We start from the raw sequence: 22336 nt of genomic DNA on the forward strand, positions 1-22336 counted from the left end.
TTCATGGATTTAAGTAAACACAGCATAACAACGTGTGTATTCACTGGATCACTCAAAGTATATAAGCTTTCATTATAGTCCCTATACTTTATCACTTTAATGAATCACTTTGTGACTTATTGACTGCAGGTTTGAGCATGTGTGTCTTTTCTTAATTTTCCATATAGTGGATAACTCTTTTCTTTCCCGTGGGTGTTTGCCTGGGGAAGATCTGTGGTTGGTTGGCTCATAAAAAGTAAAGGGACCGATGAAGCTTTGTTGACTTTGGTCCACTGCAATGTGGCGAGGAACTTTTAACTCCTGGCTTTTCATCTAGCACCACAATGTGGTCATATTTCAGTTTGTTCAGTACTCTGGTGGCATTGTGACAGCTCTCTGTAGCAGACGGAGAGTTGCTGGAGTGGCAGTATAGACTATTTAGCCCTGTTCAAACTTTCTTTTTCTCCGACTTCTTTTTCTCTCTTCATATCTTTCTTCCTCAGTTTGCATCAAGTCTGTACTTGGCAGTGGAAAGCAGGGCATACTCAGCATTCCTAAGGAGTGTCTGAGAGTCAAACAACTGACAGACGGAAGAAGGAAAGAGTCCCTGTCCTTTCTCACAAACACACAAAGCCAACTCTAAAAGGCCCTACAGCAGTTACGTGTACATGCAGACTGTCTCTCGGTGTGTATACTTATTACAAGACTTTAGAGGATCAGTGACCTTGCACTTCACAGAGCAGAGGATGTGGGAAACGCCCGTAACAAGCACAGAAGAACTTATATATGACATCACTTTGCCTGACTCACAGCTGGGATAGTCACCGCACCAACTGCCAGCTTGCCATGAAAGCTGAAACACCCCGGCTACTAGAGATCCGCATGAAACTCGTCGCCATTTTGGTTCACTAGCGGCATTTCACAGTGAGATATGAGCGGCGCTTTGAGCCTAAATGTCAGCGTATGTTACAGAGTAACATTTGCCCTTTCTGTCAGGCTAAGACACGCCCCCTTTTTACCGCTACAATGCCTGCTTGGATAGCCATTCAGATTAGGGCGCTTGAAGGAGCAACAGCTGAAATGGCCAATCAGAGCCGTGAATTTTGACAGAAGGGGCGGGAGTAGGCGTGCCAAAAGGTCTAGGGTGTCGCCGCGGTGGCTCCCATTCGAAGGCGACGGCGGTCGTCGGTATTTCGGTCTAATCTCTACAGAAAAAAAAAAGTGAAATTACTTGGAACAGACAGCAGATTCGGCGCACTTTCATGTCTTGATTTTTCCCAGTTTCTTCTCGGTCGAGCTTGTCCCAGGGCTCTGGAATGACGGGGTGTGCCGAGAATCTGAATTAGCTCGCCGTTAGTTTGAAGAAAGAGTGAATCGGGGTAGAGTGCGAGAGAGGAGCCATTTTGTCCCGACTGTGTGGGAGAAAAGAAAGAGTGAAAAAGAGGTATCACACAGAAGGAGATTCTATTTTTGCTCTCATGCTGTAAGGGGGGGTACCACGGTCGGGTTTGGGAATCTAGAACTTCTAGGACGACTCTACAGGCACATTATTTTGGGTGGTGTTTAGCCAACTAGCTTGCCAAAGCTAATCAACAAATCCACAGTTTGTTAACTGTTAACAGCCAAGAGGACAGTTGTTGGTCAGGTTGGCCAAGGAGCTGGCTTTAGACTTCACATAGGCGTACTCTAGGGTATCGTTTTTTGTATCTATCGGGGTGAACACAAACTGATTCTTCAATGGCGAAGAAGACGTACGACTTGCTGTTCAAGCTGCTTCTGATCGGCGACTCGGGCGTGGGGAAGACCTGTGTGCTGTTCCGCTTCTCTGACGACGCCTTCAACACAACCTTCATCTCCACCATAGGTAAGAAGATCACGGGCGTTGTAACAGGTGATTTCGTTGACCCTTCTGCATCCACCGGAGGTAGTGTGACAGCTGTGAGGCTCGCCTGCCTCTACCCTGCAGCTGGAGGTTGTATGCAGGACGGATTTGTTGGCGGCTAGTGTGGTATGAGCATGCAGCAGCTCTCTCTAGGGCCTGTACAGGTTAGCTGGAAAGCTAGTTGCGCAGCCTTTATGAGCTCTTACTAAACCATCACTTGCTCATAAACGATTGCGACGTTAATAACAAAACGCTATCATTATATCTTGGTTTGGTTTAACTGGGCAGCAACAATTATAGCCCGTTAAGTCTCCAAATTTGCTGTCAGTTTACTTGACCCAGCGGCTAAGAAGCTAGCAAGGCTAGTAGCACCACAGGGCCGTGCTGCACTAGAAAAATCGCCTGTGCATTTAAGTGACAGGTGTTTACTTCTCAGTATCAGCCTATATAGGTTTATTGCACAGTCCTTGTCGGGAATTACACGTTAAAGGCAACAACTGTATGAGTGTTTTGATTTGAAGCAACAAAAAATACTTGATTGTAAAAGCAAAATTTTACTTGATTATCACAAGTTGAAGGAGTGATTATTCACGGGTTCATGGTTTCATGGATATCAGAATCAGAAAGACTTTATTTATCCCCAAGGGGTAAATAAGATACAACAGAGCAGCATGACGTTGAAGATAAGGACAGGGTTCATGCTTCAGATTGTTGTCACCGCTAATAGTAATGGAGGTGAAGCTGTTTAAGCGACTTGGATATTCTAGCATTGGGAACTTGATTATATGATGTAAGAAATGAACTTTTTAGGTGAAAACTTTGACTATAGTGAATCTAATTGTATAAAAGCAGCTGAAAATTGCATTTTCTTTCTAAAATTAGAAGCGCTTATAGTTTGTATTCTAAGTACTTGAGTAAATACTGTATACTTATTTACTTTGCTCAAGTGCGCCAGTGAGAACCATTAAACAATTCATCATGATGGCATCATCATCCCCTCCCCATCCGTCCTATTCACGCATGCGCCAAACATCACGCTCGCATGAGTCAAGTGTCAAACTATGTCAAGTCCCTGCATAACCCAAGTGAAGGCTCCATTTACTCCTCTTGCTTAAGATTAGTGATGAGTAATAATGTAATATAAAACGTGCTTTGCTTGACTGCAATGTGCTGGTGTTATGTGCTCGATTCATGGACTGAGCTTTCTTCTGAAGCCGTGCTCTTTGTCACTACATAGCCGAAAGCACACAACTGGAAAGGGAAAATGTATTCTCACTGGCATCCAGGCTAGATTAGATTTGTTCAGCTAGAGCACTGACCTGTCACTCTGTTGTAACTCTTCATGTCACATGTACTCGTTTTATTGTTTTTGTCATTCCTTTAGTTTTGCTTTGACTTGCAGGGTGTTTGTTTTATTACACCCCATGTCGTTTCTCAGCATGCAGTCAATTAGATTTTGGCCTATGTGTTTTATTTGAGTCAAAGCCACCACATCAGATCTGTGTCACTTAAGGGAAGAAATGTGTAGTGTTAGTTGGAAGAAGGGGAAAATTGGTCCAGACTAACAGGTTCTTCAGCACGTAGAGATCGGTAGTGACCTTTGCTCCTTGCATACGTGCTTTCCTGGCAAGATGGGTAGTAAGTCAGTACTTTTATGTTTTTAAATCAGCTACAGGTGCTTTATTTGCTTTGTTAAATATATTCTATATACTCTGTGTACTCTCCTCCATGTGAAGCAGCTGAGGATAATGTGTTAAAATGGTGCTGGAGGTATTCACACCGTAAACACAAGGGATTTTCCTCCAAATTAAAAATAAATGTGGTATCATCATCCAGACTAAAAATCAACAGGGTTGGAATGAAAGTACCGTTCAGTTTATTTATGTGGTGTTTCTTTTACTCAAGCATAAAATACATATTTGTTTATCAAATGGCCATAACTAAATGGGAATGTAAATACAGACTTGATGCTTTAACTGTGTGCAGATGTAGTCATCGCCCCTAAAGGTCCCTTTTGAGGCAGGAAACCCCGAAACATACCCAGTTTCTGTGTAGTCCATAAAAACAGAGTAGCGTTATCTGGCACAGCTTCACCTACTTCTAAGGTGCATGGATAAGAACAAAAAGTCAGAATGTGTTGTTACTCATGAAGGTCTAAGTTCACAAGCCAAAATGCATCAGTCAGATAATAAAGTAGTTCTGTATATTGCAAGTGTTGCTGGAGCTTTAACCTCTCTGTGTAGTTACGTGGGAACCAATTATGTTGGTTATGAAGGTATTTAAAGTATCAACGTGATCAGTCACAAGTGCTTGAAAAGAAAGTGTTGACAACACTCACTGTGGTCAGTTTAGTTTAGGAAGTGATCGTTTTAGAGTGTTCAGTTTGTTATGATCTGTCAACTTGAAACCTAAGAAGAAATACTTGGAAATCAAGGAACAGAAATGATCTCAAGTTGTTGTTTTTTTGCTGGCTCCTTTGTAGAGTGTCCTCTATAAAACTGCAGCATAGTTCGTGCACTTGAAAGCTCCTGGCTCGTCTCTTGTCTTTGTTCTACATCTGTATTCAAAACAAAGCCGCGTGCAATGTGATAAGCTGTAAAAATTGTATGTAGAACATGTCATCTTTCTCCAGTCACGTAATCTGTACGTAGATTGGTGTATATGGTTATCAAAGCAAATCTGTAAAACTATACTTTTAAGATTATTTCAATCAGTACAGTTAATAATGTTCTAGCGAATCGTATAATTACAAGATACCAATAACTTGTATGTAAAGGTTGAATACATACTGGATACTGTAAAAAATACTGTATTTTTAAGCTTAGAAACCCAGACATTGTTAACAAGAAGTTGTTGGGTTTTTTGTTTTTAAAAAGTTGCAGGCAAAATGGGGGGGAAAAAAAGATAAATCAGTGCTAAGACAGTTAAAAGAAGACAATGGTAGATGGATACCTTTATTTTTAAATAAATAAATACATACATAAATCTTGTCTTGTCTGCAGTGATACATCAAAACTGTGCAGTATAAATGTCTCTGGAATATATATCTATGTAGGCACATTTATACATATCTAATCCAACAAAGACTTGCAAATGTTTAAAGAGTAGGTGTGTAACCAAAACAATGGTTCAGTCTGTGCCTCGGGTTTTATAAGGAAGGTATGAACAACAAGGAAAACACAATCACTTGAACGAAAATGAAACTGTATTATTCGATTTAGACTCTGTTATTTGCAATTCACTCATCACCTGAACAATCGGTACTGCTTTCACCAGACTAGTATGCTTTATCAGTTTCACATGGATATCACAGTACAGAAAGCCACAATATTAAATTGTGGATGTTTGTATATGATTTCAGTCTCATTTTCAGAACTGTCATGCCTCTAGTCAAGAGGCTAGGTTTGAACATGAAAATGGGGTCCAATGAAACCACTAGCATGTGATAACCCTGCCACAACTGTGAGTGGTTTGAGGTTGGGGATGAGCTTATCAAGCAGAAATACTTTTCAGTATTCACTAGAAACTGTCAGTCTCTTGCTCAGGACCAGTGCCACTGTGGCAGACCTGACATGCTAGCTTTACCTGGTGGCTTATGCACAGCACCTAATTTTTGAAGAAGTTTTACACATTTTCTTTCCTTTTTTTTTCTCCTTGTACAATATCATCTATTCTCACTGTGCCACACATACTTTACCAGCCTGACCTGTGGTTGTCAGTAGTGCATTCTTCTGTTTTTGTTGTTTAAGTGGTTGGTGGGAGACAACTTTACATTAGATCCACAGCTTTTAACCTATCAGACAGTGGTCAAAAACTATTGAAGGATCTAGTCACCAGGATGTTACTCTCTAGTTTTGGACTTAGTGTTTTGAAGCTTTGTGTTAGTGTTTTGGCTGCCACCATGTTGTTCTTTTAGAACCAGGAGTTAATTAGTTTGATAGCTCAGTTACCTAACATATCAGCTAATGCCTAGCAAGCTTGGTTGGAAAGCTACATGTGTTAACTGTACCTGTGCAACATCTCATTAGCACAAAGAAACGGGCTAATTAAATACTAGAATTTGATTTCATGCGATCTTTGAAAAATAGTGATGTTTATTTATTTATTTATTTATTTATTTATTTATTTATTTAAACCGTATCACTACATTAAGCAACAGATAAAATGGCCTTTCATTTGAGATAATGCTTACAAGATATGCTTCTGTCATGAGGTTGACAGAAGCTTTCCCAGAGTAGCTTTATATATAACATCCCAGAGAAGCCATAAAATTTCTCTCGGTTACATTTAGGAAATCCTCCACAAAAGGGGGCCAGATTTACTAGTTAATAAACACCTAAACTAAAAAGCTGAAAGGAACAAAACTCCCAATGGCAGAAGCAGGACATGAAACAGGAATGTGTTCTTCCTGTGACACAGGACTCATACCATTGGAGACACAGATTCACAGCTGTTTCTCAAAATACCCCCACTGGAAACCCCCCCCCCGCTCTCATCCATCTCTTATTCGTGCTTCCAGCCCGTCTCTCAGCCCCTCTCCCTTACAGATTACACTTATTAAGTGAGTGAATATGCATAGTATCGGCTGAAATCTTTTTCCATTTAATGAATTTTGCACGGAAACTGGCAGAAGCAGACAGTGGCTTTCATACTTGTGGAAGGAATGGTTCCTCTGGTATTAAGAAGAAAGCCGACTATAAACCGCTTGCATCCAGCTCAACATTCACATCTCATGGAAAGTGTCATTCTTTACGGGATGGGTATAACTGTTTTTCCACTGATTGGATAAATGATCCGTGATTGCACAATGCGCATAACTTGTTTCTTTCTGTTTTTTTCCCCCTTCACAGAGTAAAAAGAGTGAACCTCTGCGTTTACTCTCCTCAATAGTAACACGTCATCCCTGTTGAGGCTGACTTCAAGAGCTTAACTTTTGTTGTGTAGAAAACTCTCCCTCTTTTACCAGCGTTAAATCCTAGCTTTTCTTTCTGTCCAACTGTATCTTTCTCTCCATGGGATGTGCATAATATTTTGTGACTCAGGCTTTGGCAGGCAGTTTCCTCATTATTCTATAAACTTGCCCCACCTAGAGCACAGCTGTTTCTTGGACTTTTTAACCAACCACAACGTCTGACCAAGAGCAGAACTGACAGCTCGGTGTTTAGCAGGAAAACACCACTTGTTGGCTAAAAATGAAACTGATGAGTCACCTACCCTTCACATTTAAAGTATAAGAGGATAATAATCTAGTGTGTTTTACTTTCAAGTGGGAAGTTGATGGTTGAATTGCCTTCTTATGTTTTCTAGCTTTTTCAAAGAGAAAGAAGTTAGTGGTTTGAGTCAAAAAATCCCCTACTTTTATTTAGTTCATTATAGTTTTGAAATGCAGAAATCCTACATATGCCCAGGTGAGGGGTTTAATAGTTACTGTAATATCATGAGTCATTGGCTGTTTGTTGTAGCACAGATTTAAAAGGACATAAATAGGTTATACTAAGTGAAAGAAAAACATGAGGGAAGTTGGCCCCCTGTTTAATAAGTAACCCCTCTACCCTTAACTGTAGCTCTACACCCTTTTTTCCCAAATGATAAAATTCAAATTCCACTGAATGTGAAAAAGAAGCTTCAGTAACTTTCCACTGCTTGACAGTTATTTGTAAATCTTGAAAACATCGACATTGGAAAGATTGCACACTGCAGCACCACAAAACTTCTCCCCCGAGTTCAATCTCCAACCAGAAAGGAAAAAAACAACTTTAGGCTGAAACCTCAGATATTACAAAAACACTTAAAGCACTAGTTTAAAAAAAATCTTATTTGAGATCACCGAAGTTTTACAGTTGTGAGAGTAGTGCCTGAGAGCATGTGAGGGTCCTCCTGGGTTCAAGTGACGTAAATTTGATAATCAAAGCAAAAATATGGTTCAGTTTTCACTTAACTATGGACTTTGGTAGCAGTGCATTCATCTTATATTTTAGTTTTTAACGGTGAATGGCAAATATCCTGTAGGTGTTATTAATAGTAGCCAAAAGGTGACAATTAAACAAACAAAACAGAAAATATAATGTTTTAAGATGAGAAACAGTACCAGTAAGTACAGTTATTCCACATACGGTTAAAGCAGTATGATGAGCCTGTGTTTGCTTACTTATCATAAATTTATAGAAATTTTTCTGTTGTTTCTATTTCATAATGCAAAATGTAAAAAAACAACCCTGGTGACTGTCCTTCGAGGGGAAGCCCGAAACCTTTTTGGGGTGCACGTGCACCAGAGTACAAGTTCAGTATTTACTGGCTCATATGGTCTAGTGCGCTTTAGTCGTAGTAGCTTTATTTTTCAACCTTGTTAGGATCAAATGCACTACAAGGTGCAACCTATATGTATGTTATATATATTAAAAAAAATACTCACAGCTGTCTGAAAACAAGTATAATTTTGACCTCAGTGACCTGGTTTGTGTGCACCCGTTGTTGCCCAGCTGCTGATCCCAGCTGTCTGCTGAGAATGACACTGCAGAATCAGGAAGAGATAATGCTATTGTTTCTATGATGGCAACAGTTGTTGCTCAACCGCTGCCGTTGATTTATCTGTTTCTGACCTTCACTTTCTCTTTGTCACAGTGCTGGAGCTGTTTATCCATTCATCTCTCTTCTTATTCACGACAGCTTATGTTCTACAACTGATGGATATTGGTTAAGCTGACATGTTTGTTTTTTGTTTTGCAGGAATAGACTTCAAGATCAAAACTGTTGAATTACAAGGAAAGAAGATAAAACTACAGATCTGGTGAGTCAGTTATAGATGTGAGTTTTTGTTTGCATGCCAGTGTTGTGCAGATACGAAAAACACACCAAGCTTGTGAGAATCGTGTTTCAGCGTAGCCTCTTTTGTGAATCATTATGTCATAATGAAACATCTGTTTGACATACCTCCCTTAAGCACTGAAATATGCAGGAACAGGAAATGATCATCAGTCCATTAGGTCTACTGTAGGGTTATCGTTGTCCGTACCAGATGAGTAATTATTTCTTCTTTCTTTTTTTCCCCACATGAGTAGCGCCCATTGAGTAAGGCCCAAATGCTTAAGGAATGCATAAATCTTCATATTTTGGAGCCTTTAATTGGTTAAGTTTGGCAAAAATTGATTAGATTTGAATTACAAATTGTCTCTAAGTATTACGGAGAGAAACAGGATGAATTGAAAGAAAAAATGCATTTGTACAGCAGATTGTCCATAGTATTTGGTCTAATTCTTATGAGTCTATAGGATGAAAGCATTTGGGATTGGTTAAAAAAACAAATACTGTTCTGTTAATTTTCCTGTGGAATCCTTTTTCTGACTTGGAAATTTAAAAAAAAAAAATCCCATAATTAGCTTAATTTGCAAATTGAAGTTGTTGGAGAATCAAGTTCAAGTAATGAAGATAAAAAATGATTAATGTAAGAGAAAGGTATTATTTGTGCTTTTGTAATGAACAGAGTTGCAACTAAAGGTTTTGGTAGTCCAGTTGAGGCAGTCTTTTTTTAGGAATGACAGTTCAAGAAGAAATTAACTATAGTAACCAGAATAAAAAGATATGAGACATGAGCAGTTTGGTTTGAAGCTACAAGATGACAAAGAGCCTGTTATTTAAAGGTGACTGATAATGGTGAACGATATGGACATTTGTTTTAGTAACATTGAAAATAAATGAATCAGAGCTTCGTGATGCATAACCTGAAGTAGAAAACATGATAACTACAAAGGTACAAATACATTGTAGCACAATACAAGAAGACAGTTTCAGGTCAATACAGAACCTGTAACGGATATTGCGCTTCTCTGAATACAGTCCGTTCATTCAAAGATAATCTTTTCATGTTATCTCAGAGACGGACACCTGCACAGCCACACCCACTGTTACTCTAGAAAACAAGCACAATGGACAAAAACGTTATTTTGAGTAACTTGTCAGCTTAGGTTCTTGGGATCTTGCAATTGGGAAGTTGAAATCTACTGTCTGGAAATGTAAGTTAAACAGCTGAAATATTAAAAACAAACTGTAATAAAAAAAACTCAAATTATTGAGGTAGTACAGAGAAATTTGATTTGCCACTGAAAGGTGAAACTCTAATTGAATAAAACCATAAATGCAGTACTGAATAGGGGACAAACAATAGTGGGCAAATGTTTAATAAAGAAGCTGATTACTGTCAAATTAATGATCGTACTTCGTATTCTTAAACTCAGTGGTTGAAGACATTACTTTATTCATTGTCAGGATATGTTTTCATTTCTTGAGCAAAGCTTTTGCCCAAAGAAAGGACAAAGAAAGGACAATAGACGGACAATTGAAGAGTAAAAATATGTCTTTCATTATTAAAATGCATCATTTTACTTTTTGGTATTTGGTTGTTAATAAGTGGATAGCGATGAGTGAGTATGAAGTCATGAAAGATATCTTGCAAGACTTTAATAACTTGCACATGCATAAAATTTGTGTCAGATCATGTGCATTTCAGGCTCAGATCAGATTTTCCCTTCATCCTGTCCAAGCACATTGTGTCTTGATTAACACTCGTATCTAGTTAAACACCCTCTTTAAGTGTAGCTCTGATTTGCTTTGGTGCCTGGTGCTCCTGGGCTTCCTCTCTTTCCCTTGTCAGCGGTGATAGATGGATGTTGGCAGAGTTTCCACAGAAAGCAAGAAGTGACTGCTGAGGCTGATGCTAGTGCAGACATGCGAGGGAACCTGCAGTGGATTTAAATGTATTTGTACCTGGGTCAACCCGCCTGCTACGGCTTTGCCGTTTGTTTTTTTCCAAGCAGTGTTAAAATTAAATAACATTGTTCCTGTAGGCCTTAAAGCAGTATCTTTTTTTTTTTCTTCTTCTTTTTCTTTTTGTCTCTGCGTCGAGTTTGAAGTGTGCATTAACTAAATATTTTATCATCGAAGTCAGCCTCTGTTGGTGACCAAAAGAATAGCCTCACATAAGCAGGTTCACATGTCTGGCACGCCTTCTACTGAACTGTAACTGGGACAAATAATGAAGTTTTTACGGTTAAGAAGACTGACATAAATAAGTGGCACGAATTCATTTTTAATGCTACATAATAAAGTGCTAATTATCTTTAATCACTCGATATGTGGGGCTTTCTTCAAATCGTATTCAGCTAAATGTTTAAATATTCACTTGTTTTGATTGTTTGACTTTGCTGCGTTTATGAGCTGAGCAGCACACATACATTAAAATATTCCTTTAGCTTAAAACAGTGAAATTTATATTACTGGCTGATGTGGAAAAACTTTTTATGTTGATGAAACACAGCTGTTGCAGATGGTTTGCTAGATGAGAGGCTGTTTCTTCATCACACTTTCTTGGTTTAAATTGCTGTCATGTTTTTAATCTAGTCTAGCTCATAATCCAGTAACCTCAATGGTTTGGATCGTACTGTTTCAGTTTTGCATTTAGGACCTTTATATTTGTATGGCAGCAATGAGGTATTCAACATTTTAGATAGCTGCTGTTCTAAATTGTAGGCATATCTACAAACTTTATGGCTGATTATTTTAACTTAATCACTAAGAATCTTCTCACAGACATAGGGAGAGTCTGGTCTCAATGCTTCCCACAACAGACTGACTGATGTCACTGAAAAAATCATAATTACTGTTTTGGTCAAAATTGACATAACAATGAATTAACTTTTCAAATGTTATACAACCTTTTTTTTTTTTTTTTTTCTCATCAAAAAGATGTTTGGACCTTCCCTCTGGAACTGTATTGTTGGTGAATTTTAGCCCCACATTACAAGCCCAAGGATCAGTCGCTCAAAGTGTCACTCTTCCTCTTAGGGTTCAGCTTCTCTTAACTAACAAATGTCTTGATTGTCTTTAATCTTATTTGGAGGGATTTTCTTAAATCAGCTTCCTTAGTCTAACAGCAACTCAAAGAAAGAGTCTTCGCTGAGTTTGGACTCTTCAGAGTTATTTGCTTATTTACTCTTCTGTTTTGAACAAAGCATTTGTAGCTGATAAATGTGTGAAATCTCGGCGTATTATGAAGAAATTTAAGCAATTCTTTGGTCAAATTTTATTTGTGAAGCACCTTTCATGCAGGTCACTGCAGTTCAAACCCAAGAAAACGCATGCAAATAAAAACATGTTCTCTGTGCAGGGACACAGCAGGGCAGGAACGGTTCCACACCATCACCACCTCCTACTACAGAGGAGCCATGGGCATCATGCTGGTCTATGACATCACCAACGCCAAGAGCTTCGAAAACATCAGCAAATGGCTGCGCAACATTGATGAGGTGAGGCAAATAAACACCAACACAAAGTATCCAAATTCTGTATCATTTTTATTGTTATGGAATGAATCGTTGACACTGATTTTGCATTTATTTCTTTATGTCTTTGGAACAAAAACATGGCGATAAACACTTCACGGGAATGCGGCCAACATGACTAACGGGCTAGTTAAACTGTGTGCAGCGAGCTGTGGAACAGGAGTGTGTGACTAAAATGAATCAGATGAGCCAGTTGTCTGTATGCATCTGTCTCACTGCAGAAGTAGTTGTACAGTTTTACCAAGCAGTACCACAAACAGTCTGACACAACAAGGGCGGGTTTACTTGTTTCAGCCTGTTTTTAACATTATAAAAGCTGAGTAACAGTGAACACATTCAACGTCTTGTTAAGACCACTGGCTGAATAAAAGATGGCTGTATCTGCTGTGAAACCCCCAAGCTGATCATTGCCAATGCCATCTTGGTGTTTTGAAACCTGACATGCTGTTACTGAGGTCACAGAGAAGAGGAGCTGAGGGCTATTTTTCCTATAAACTTCTATGTAACCTGAAGTGCTGTTGGAACCACAGGAGTTTCCACCTGCTGGTTATTGAAAAGCGTGCAGGTTTCAGCAGTCTGATTTTTCGGATCTTGATGTTGTGTCCGTCTTTTATGCCGTGTATGGTTAACGGTCTGATTATGGCCTGACTCAGATGACGTTGGGTGTTGCTTTGTGCTGGGAACAAAAACTGGAATCGGGTGCTTGTTTTGTCATCTAGTGGTTTTTGTGGCGATCAAAAGCTTATGCCTCATTCCCAGTGACCTTCTCACATGTTGTGATGTAGAGCAGGGCGATATGACCAAAAATATTTATCACGATATACATTTGAAAATCTGCAATAACGATATAATTGACACTAGACAAAATACTTTGCAACTCCTGAACTTTATTAGTGCAAAAAAAAAAAAAATCAATGTATTTTCACTTAAACAAGCAGCTTTTTAAAGTGCATTAAAGTTATATAAAAATTTAACAGTGCAAATGCAAATTCCTTGCTGACAGTTTAACCAAAAGGCATTTCCAGTGGAAATTGGCCGACATATCCTCAGCATAACCATGTATAATATACACAAAACTTAAAAAGAGGTTATACACACACAATACCATAATATTATGTTGAAGCACAGTACGTATCACTCCGCGAGCCTCCTGCCTACGATAGCCGTAATGCTTCAACAATCCATCAAGCGGTGCGGGTTCATAGCTTAGCAAAGTCGTACTGAAACATTTGACAGATTTCGAGCGCTGTGTACGACATAAAATCGTTTCGAGGTCAGTAAACACAACCAGAATTCATACATAAGGCACACGGGATTATAATCTGTCGATTTTCAGAAAAATCAAAGGATTGATTTTAAGTGTGCCATATTTTCCAAAAAACACGGTAATAACGACGGCCCGCTAGCATGCTCTACCAGAAATAGTGCTTTGTTGTGTATCTGACGGATGAAAGCTAAACCAGTTCCACACCACTGAAGTTGCAGCATTTTTACAAACCAATTCTGGTTCATCCGTTTCATTCGACGATCCACTTTCGCTCTTCTCATTCTGCGTCGCCGCCATGTGCTTATGTAAACATAGGCACTGCGCATGCGCGTTTTACCCATATTCTATCGCGATATTTCATTTTCCTATCGTTGCCCAACATTATACCGGTATTACCGTGAACGGTATGATATAGCCCAGCCCTATTGTGCTGTCTTTTTAGTTCATTTTTTTTTTTTTTTTTTTTTTTTTTTTTTTTAAGGAAATGGCCACAAGTAGCATAATGGATGGACTTTTGTTAACTACTAATGAAAAAGGAGGCCCTTTGCCTTAATCATTTACAGAGCAGTTGTGCTGAGGATTATCATGGCCTGAAGAGGTGAGGATTATGGGAAGGTGGAGGGAGACTGTAACCTAAACTGTGCAAAAGCTTACAAAAAGAACAGTTTTTTTAGAATCGGAGTACTGTGAAAATGTTGTTCGTATTTAATTTTTTTTAAGTATCACATTTTGAGCCAAGACAAAGCCTGATCAGGTGTATCCAACTTTAATCCAGCCCCTTCAGGATCTTTCACAGTGGTGTTAAAATATTAGAATTTATTTTGTTTAAATTTCGCTTGTTTATTATTGAATCTGCAGTGCTGTGTTTTGTCAGTATAAACAGCATTCTTCTTGGGTCAGAAAAAGGACTTTGTTTGTGCATCTGTGTTTTATCAGAATAGATGAAGCCACAAGGATGAGACCTAATGTACACTGATCAGCCACAACATTAAAACCACTGACGTATGAATGGAGTTCAATATTCTGCTTGGATGTGGTTGTAACTTTGACACAATCCAAGCCAACTAAACATGGCTGTGGTTCTAAAGACATGCCCCCACAAGCCTCCCACAAGCACTTGCAGTGCAAGACCTCTTCAGAAACCACTCAAGGAACACAAGACAGCGCCACAGGTGATGATCCAGCCTACAAAGGCCAAAGATCCTAGTCTCATCTGTAGGGTGACACCTGATTGAGCCTGATCTACAAAGGTCCTACTGGCAAACCCAGAAGAACTAAAGGATGCCAGTCCAAGATCAACGGTGTCCGCACCTTCCCACATCCTAACTATTTTTCTAGCAGAGAGACTAACCAGTATTATGCAACTGGTTTTAATGCTGTGGCTGTTTAGTATTTGAAATGTCAGTTTAGTTGGAGACAGATGTCAGACTGTTGCAAAGTTCTGTGATTATAAGCCAAACTGCAACATATGGCAACTTTGTCTTCTCTGTGTGCCTCCGCCCTTTCATTTTTTTTTTTAGTGTCTCTTCCGCTGTTTTTAGTATTGAATACATCTTGTGTCTCACATGATCTCGCTAGTAATTATTGCATTACACGAGTAATCCTGAGGATTCATTCCAGATCAGATTAGACCTGAGAAGTTAATATGACTGTTTGGATATTGGATGTCTCGCGTTAGCTGTCTGCATTATTTTCTGGTGCAATAACACACTGTAGGTGTTTGAATTTAAGCCAGGTGGATTAGATGAGACTGTGTCTCGTATCATTTTTCTCACCCTTGCCTTTAGAACCTTCAATTTGGTCAGAGGAAGGAAACGTGATGCATTTTAGAAAAGGGCCTGAATCATGGGCTCGATTGGCCAGCTTGGATTATCTAAGCAATAAATCCTTTAAAAAGCTTAATGTAGATGAAGTTTGACTGTTTGGCAAATGTGATCTAATAATCTCCTCATTTTTGTGTTTTATTTTTTTCAGCATGCAAATGAGGACGTTGAGCGAATGCTGCTAGGCAACAAGTGTGACATGGATGACAAGAGGGTCGTACCAAAAGCCAAGGGAGAGCAGGTGAGGTGGTGCGGTCCTGTGCAGCTGTGAAGGGCCATTCATCAATGAGGTCCTGCAAGGCTGCAGCAACGATTGGTTGATTCGTTGCTGCAGCCTTGCACTTTGAGTTTGCAGCCACTCATAAAGTCTTCTGTAGTTAATTGTGGCTCATTTGTGCCTGTCTGACATTTCCATGAGGTTACTTTCTGCTGAAGTTAATAGGAATTAAATGCCGTGCTAGAACAGGTGATAGTAGCTTTGTTTGTGTATTTACAGCTCAAACGTTCCACTACAATCTGTACCTCTCTACAGAGCTGCTGTTTGTCTTTCTGTACAAACTGAGCTTGTTTCCATTGTTTAGCATTTTTAGTAATAATAACTAACAGTGGAGAGATGAACTAAAAGGAAAGAAATGAGATGCTTTATTTTCTCATGAACTGTAGTTAAGGTTCCCTTGTGGAAAGACAAAGAAATAATAACCTAGTTTTCTCAGTTTTTTCACAGTTCAAATGCCAAAGATTGAATTATTTGTACTAAGTAGGTAAGCAAGCCATTTAAACTATTGTGAAATTTCATTTAGCTTCCAAACATGAGACTAAAACTGTAGGTAAAAAAAAATAAAAATATAGTGTTCAGTTGCATTCATTCTTTAAACAGAAAATTGTTGTTGAATATGAAAAAACCCCTCAATAACCTGATATTCTTAGTATAACAGCTTGGTATCTACACTCATTTTAACTGCCCGTATGCCATCACTTCACAATTTTATGGCGGGAAATCAATAAAATTGTAACTTTTTTTCCAATAGAAAATAAATCTGTCCATGTGACTGTGTCTTATGTGTCCATAGTTCTTAACTTACTTTCTGACAGATACCACCTGTATCATGTAAAAGTCTGAAACTTATAATAGCCACAATTAAACACTTTTAGAGAGTAAAAAATAAATTAATACAACCAAACTGTAACAAAATTGATCTAAAAGGAAAAATAAAATAAAAACTATAGCAGCTCAGGGGACACACACGCTCAGAGTTAAACCCCTATTTTGCATTTGTGAGCAGTACTTGGATGTCTGTCAGTTTGGCAGTTGGATATCGAGTTGATTTAGAGTTTAGTTTCTGGATTTAATGTTCAGAGTTCAGCCCAAGTTCATCCTTAACAGAGCTCTAATCAGCCAGAACGAGTGGAAACACCTGTGTGAGACTGCAGGGCCTTTAACAGATTTGGTTTAAAGTACCAAAGCAAACTGGTAGTGACAATATCAGCGCACAAACACACACAGTTCCACTCAGGCAGGTGTGTATGTGTGTGATACTTGATCTCTGTTCTCCTCAGGAGATCAGCAGCTTTATTTTTGGACTGGACCACATGCACAGTTTCTGACTGGGTTTGTTTTCCTCCCCACAGATTGCGAGGGAGCACGGCATTAGGTTTTTTGAGACGAGCGCTAAGGCCAACATCAACATCGAGAAAGCTTTCCTCACGTTAGCAGAAGACATCCTCAGAAAGGTGTGTGCTCAATGTCTCACGTGGAACATGTGTTCAGTAATTTATTTTTTTCCACTAAGGTGTCACCCAGTTATGAAACCTGATGGCAACCATTCATAGCTGTCATTCTCACCCTTTCTTTATTCATACTGAAGCTAAAAAACCGGCGTCAGGGGAAATATTCCAGTATTTCATTAAATTAATGTTTCAAAGACGGTTTTGGCTTTTATCCCCCTTGAATTACAGGCTGATCCTGATATGTCTCAGTATTTGTTTGATTTTTGGAAACTGGGGAAGCATCTGAACTAGGAAATGGTTAATGATGCCAGCTTTAGTAGGGAGCGATTGTGGAAATAAACCAGAGTGGTTGCTTCACATTTTTCCTGGTGCATATTTAATGTGTGTGTGTGTGTGTGTGTGTGTGTGTGTGTGTGTGTGTGTGTGTGTGTGTCTTTGACAGACGCCTGTAAAAGAGCCCAACAGTGAAAACGTCGACATCAGCAACGGAGGAGGAGTCACAGGCTGGAAGAGCAAGTGCTGCAGTTGAACAACTCCTGTTTCAGTCACACTAACGCACACAAACACACTCAGACACACACAATCTCTCTCTCTCTCTCTCTCTCTCTCTCTCTCTCTCTCACACTGCTAACTCTAACTCGCCCTCTAACCTGTCTCATGAGTTTTCTTGCACACTGACACTCTGTCTCTTTATCAGAATAAAAACAATAAACCACTTCATATGTCTAATCCCCTCATTCCCACTTCTCCACCCAACTATGTTCCTCCACTCTGCATCTAATGATCATTTTTATTTCTGATAAAAAGTGAAATCCAGTCACATTTCTTGTCATTTGTTTTAAAGTTTAAGTAAAAAAAAAAAAAAGGAAAAAAATGTGTGGAAAAGACAAGCTCATATTTTTAATATTTCCTTTGCACAGGCTCACCTGGTTGGACACCCTCACACCCCTCCCCCTTTAACCCCACCCACCCACAGCACTCACCTTCAGTCTGAGGAAATCAAAGTTAAAACGAGATTAAATAGGATTAACATTTTGTACATTTAGTGCGGTTTCTGTTGTCTAACCATATTTGGTCATTTACAATTTGTTACCAAGTGACAGAGGCGTGGCTAGCTCCTTTTGTATGTGGGGGTTTATTTTGTCCTGTGCCTTATATGGAAGACAGGGGCGGGGCTGTGTGGTGGGCGGAGCCACATTCATTTAATGAAATTACAGTTTAATAATGTGTCGGTTCAGGCTCTCTTCATGAAGACACCGAACTGAAGCTGAAGCGTTTGAATTTCTCCTCCAGCCAAAAGAACGGCATTATACAGTATGTCCTGTTTGTTGATGTTTTATTTTATCTGTATGATTTATTTCACTTTTTATTTCTTTTTTGTTTTGTTTTGTTTTTCTTCCTGCATGCAGATTTCTTTGGGTTGGAAACGTTTCTGTAACATTGTGTAACTTTTGCCACTGGGTAACTGTGGGCGGGAGGTACAGAAATTTTCTTTGGAAATTCAAACAATTTTGCAGATCCATTAAAAAATAAGCTTGTTTAAGTTAACTTGTTTGTCCTCAATCATGTGCAGTGTCTAGTTTGATTTTTAAAACCAGCCTGACGCTCGAGGCGTGGGAGGTGTGTGTGACCGGAAGATAGCGCCTCAAAGTTCAGAAAATAAGGGTGCGTCTTCTTTGTTAGTAGATTGTAAATTAAAGAGGGAATTAAAATATGATTGTTTTATAAGAGGTTACAGATGCATAAATGCTACAAATAGGTTATTTTAACCTGTTAGTAGATGATTGCTAGGCAACATGATATCAGAGTCTATAGTATTGATGAGAACCTTCAGGTCTAAGACTTACCTTTGTCCCAAGCTTGGCTGCTTAACTCCTGGGCTCTATACTAGCTCAACATATCCCGAGTATCTTTCTGTTTCCTGGATTCACATCAAGGACGAGCGGTCACACGGAACTGGTTATCAACTCACTAAGTAAACTTAGAGTTTCCCCTTTTACATAAATGGGGTGTTTTAGAAAATAATCCCTATGAGTGCCACCTACTTCAATAACGGACAAAACAAATATACCCAAATGCAACACTGTTGCAAAAAGGACAGGTGATGAATGCTACAGAAAATCACTAATCTGGTGATGTAGTGCACAGAATGGTCAAATAAAAATAAATACACAAAATTGTATTCATCACTAATACTAAGCACATTGATGTCAAACTCATTTTAGATCATGGGCCACATACTACCCACTTTGATTTTAAGTTGTCCAGACCAGCGAAATTACGTTATAAATGTGTAAAATTACAGAAAAAGTTGAGGTAATTCATTGGCCAGATTGCCCTTTAATCATAATAATAATACATTTTCATTAATGCACAGAAAATGTCCCTTTCTAATCATGATTTATTGTCGATTCTTCTGTCATTTGATTATCTATCAGTAAATTACTTTGGTGTAGCATGAATAGGAAAGGTATTTATCAATAGTAAAAGTTGTAACACTTTTGGAAATATAATTCTCAACAAATAGTTCTTTGTTAAATCTGTGCAATCCTTCACATTTTTCCGAAACCATTGAGCGAGCTGTATTGAAGTCTTTGCTTGAAGGCTCTTACAGACATGCACTATTCAATAGGCAGTGATTTCATACATACATTTCTAATCTATGGTCACAGTATAATTGACCACGGCGATATATTCCAGTAAGAAGTGAACTACCTTAGTAGCAGTGTTGGTCAAGTTACTTGAAAAAAGTAATCAGTAACTAATTACTGATTACTTCCCCCAAAAAGTAATCCTGTTACTTTACTGATTACTTATTTTCAAAAGTAATTAATTACTTAGTTACTTTTTAAAAACATGATTTACAACCTGAATAGGTGATAAAGCGATAGATCTTTCAGCCCAATTCTACTTTTTCTGCATAATCCATCATACAAAATGTAATCAAATGGAAAAGTCTCTTTTTAAAACTTGTTTTATTAGTTTTAATCTTTTAACTTTATGCATCAAGCAAAAATTAATTATATGCAACCATTCTCTGACTGGAAGAAATTTGTTTAACATTTAAACCTATTTTCTGCACATTCCAGCACATAAAATAAAATATTTTTGTGTTTACACTCACTCTTTCAAATAGATGCAAGTAAAACACAGCAGAAAATAAATAAAATCAAAGACTAGCGGTCCTGTTGCTCTATTTTCACCTGTATAGCAGGAGGTCGTAGGCGAGGTTTCCCTGGTGCAGGTGTGTCGGAGCGGTCAGTGGAAGGATCTGCGGAGTTTACATTCCCGTGGCAGCGTAGTGTCGGTGCTTGCTCGGAAGTTTAGGGTTTTTTTTCGCTGTAAAAAGAAGTTTTCTTCCCACAGGACAGCGGACACTAATGTTTTTGTCACTTTTTATGGAATCAAACTAAAGTAAGGTCAGTACTTCCACGCTTTAAACGCTGCACGCTCATACTCTCCGCACTCGATATTATCCATTGTTGATCTGCACACAGCTGTTGTCACAACGTCGCACTCGCTTACGTCACTGTCATGAGACATTCTCGCAAAAAATCACGGTTTTAGTAACGCAGTAACGCAGTTCCTACGGGAAAGTAACGGTAATCTAATTACCGTTTTTGCAATAGTAATCCCTTACTTTACTCGTTACTCGAAAAAAGTAATCGGATTACAGTAACGCGTTAGTTGTACTGCCCATCTCTGCTTAGTAGTACAGAAACCCAGGGTTAACCCTGAAGTTATCTGGATACAACATAGTCCAGGTATCTGATGCTTTGTTGGTTCTGGACAAACGGAGCCAGGTGAAGGAAACAGAGATCTCCACTGATAAGATCTTTGTTCTTGTAGCTGCAACATTTCAACAATGTGAGAGAAACTCTGTTGCGGGATCAAAAATAAAACCATTTTCACCAGCTGAATGCATTTAAATTCCAGTGGCAATGTGATGCAGTTTGTGCTGCTGTAGCTTTTACAGCTGGGCTTGGGGTTGGTGTTTTTGTACACAGCTGTACAAAGAATGAGAAATGATCCCAACAAGGAATCTAGTTGTAGTCTTGAACAGAGATGAGGTCTGCAAAATCTCACAGGGCCGTCAGTATCCCACATCCCACAGACTCATTAAAGGCCTTATTTTGGGATTATGCTCCACAGGTGGCTTCAACATGCCGAACTACTCAAAACTGTTTATCTTTAACCTGCAAAATTGACTCCACTGTTCAGAAAACTGAGATTTTGGCATCTTACAGGAGGAAAAGGGAGGGTGTTCAGTTTGAGGTACGTCTATCAGCTAGCATGTACGATTCAAGCTGCCAATAACTATATAGGTGTTTAATGTGTGTGTTGCAGTATGTAAACAAAACCTGAAGTCATATAACTGTACATCTTGAGACTAGAATGAGAATATGTAACTCTGAACTGGACTGAAACTTTTAACCACATTTAATAGTGTTTGACAATACACTTAAAAATAACTACACTGTTTTAGGTTGGGTATGAGTTATCCACTGTAAGATGAGCCCAGTGATTTAATCTTATATTAAAAAAAAAAGAAGAGATTGTCCTATTTTATGGGGACTATTCTTCACTGGAGTTTTATTTTCACACATTCTGTAGTGCAGAAAATGCAGAATAAAATAAACCTAAAAATGTTAGATTTCAGCCAAAAATGTATAAATTTTATTATTTTACTTCACATAGCATTTGTTTTTAGCATATGTTCCCATACACACATGCATACAGTAACTTACTGCTGCATTTTCTTTAGTCACTTCCCTGTTAAACTCAGTTAAGCGCCCTCTGATGGCAACAAATACGAACTTCAACAAATTCAGGGTTGCAAAGTCAGAAAACTGTCTTTTTTTTAAATTTATTTTTGAAAGCTCTCAGGTAGGGTCGCCACTGGGATGAAAACTATGTACACTTCTTTCTTTTGGGACAGCAAAAAAACATAACTAAAAACATATTTGAGCAGAAAGTTGCTTCAGGTGATTTCAACTTCTGTTCATCTTGAGAGAAGTCAAATGTTTTAATATTTAAATATATTTTTCCACAGTGCTAAATTATACAGTAGAACTATTTATGAAAAAAAAACATTTTTATACATTTTTTAGATTTAAAGGATAACACAGCCATTTGAGCATGCCTGAGGAGCTTCTCTTACAAACCTGTTAGCATGGCTGAAATCTCTTTAGCAAATCACTGAAGATCTGATTAGTGCCTTGCTTTGATAATTCTGTATCTGTAAACTCAGTCACAATGCTGCAGTTTTCTAAGCCTATCAGGATTAACATCTACAAGGTTAGGAATAACACATGGGTGCTTC

At 38.6% G+C, this 22336-nt stretch overlaps 1 protein-coding gene across 1 annotated transcript; it reads left to right on the forward strand.

Moving 5' to 3' along the window:
* The first annotated feature begins 1114 nt into the window (after positions 1 to 1114).
* Positions 1115 to 18561, forward strand: rab10 (RAB10, member RAS oncogene family). The gene is made up of 6 exons (XM_005931572.3): positions 1115 to 1843; positions 8588 to 8648; positions 12021 to 12159; positions 15437 to 15526; positions 16915 to 17016; positions 17456 to 18561. The coding sequence occupies exons 1-6, from the start codon at positions 1717 to 1719 to the stop codon at positions 17540 to 17542; spliced, it is 606 nt and encodes a 201-aa protein (XP_005931634.1). The 5' UTR covers positions 1115 to 1716; the 3' UTR covers positions 17543 to 18561.
* Positions 18562 to 22336: the final 3775 nt, after the last annotated feature.

This window comes from Haplochromis burtoni, unplaced genomic scaffold (genome assembly GCF_018398535.1).
Source record: "Haplochromis burtoni strain Fernald_Lab_line unplaced genomic scaffold, NCSU_Asbu1 Contig_147, whole genome shotgun sequence".
Taxonomy (NCBI): domain Eukaryota; kingdom Metazoa; phylum Chordata; class Actinopteri; order Cichliformes; family Cichlidae; genus Haplochromis; species Haplochromis burtoni.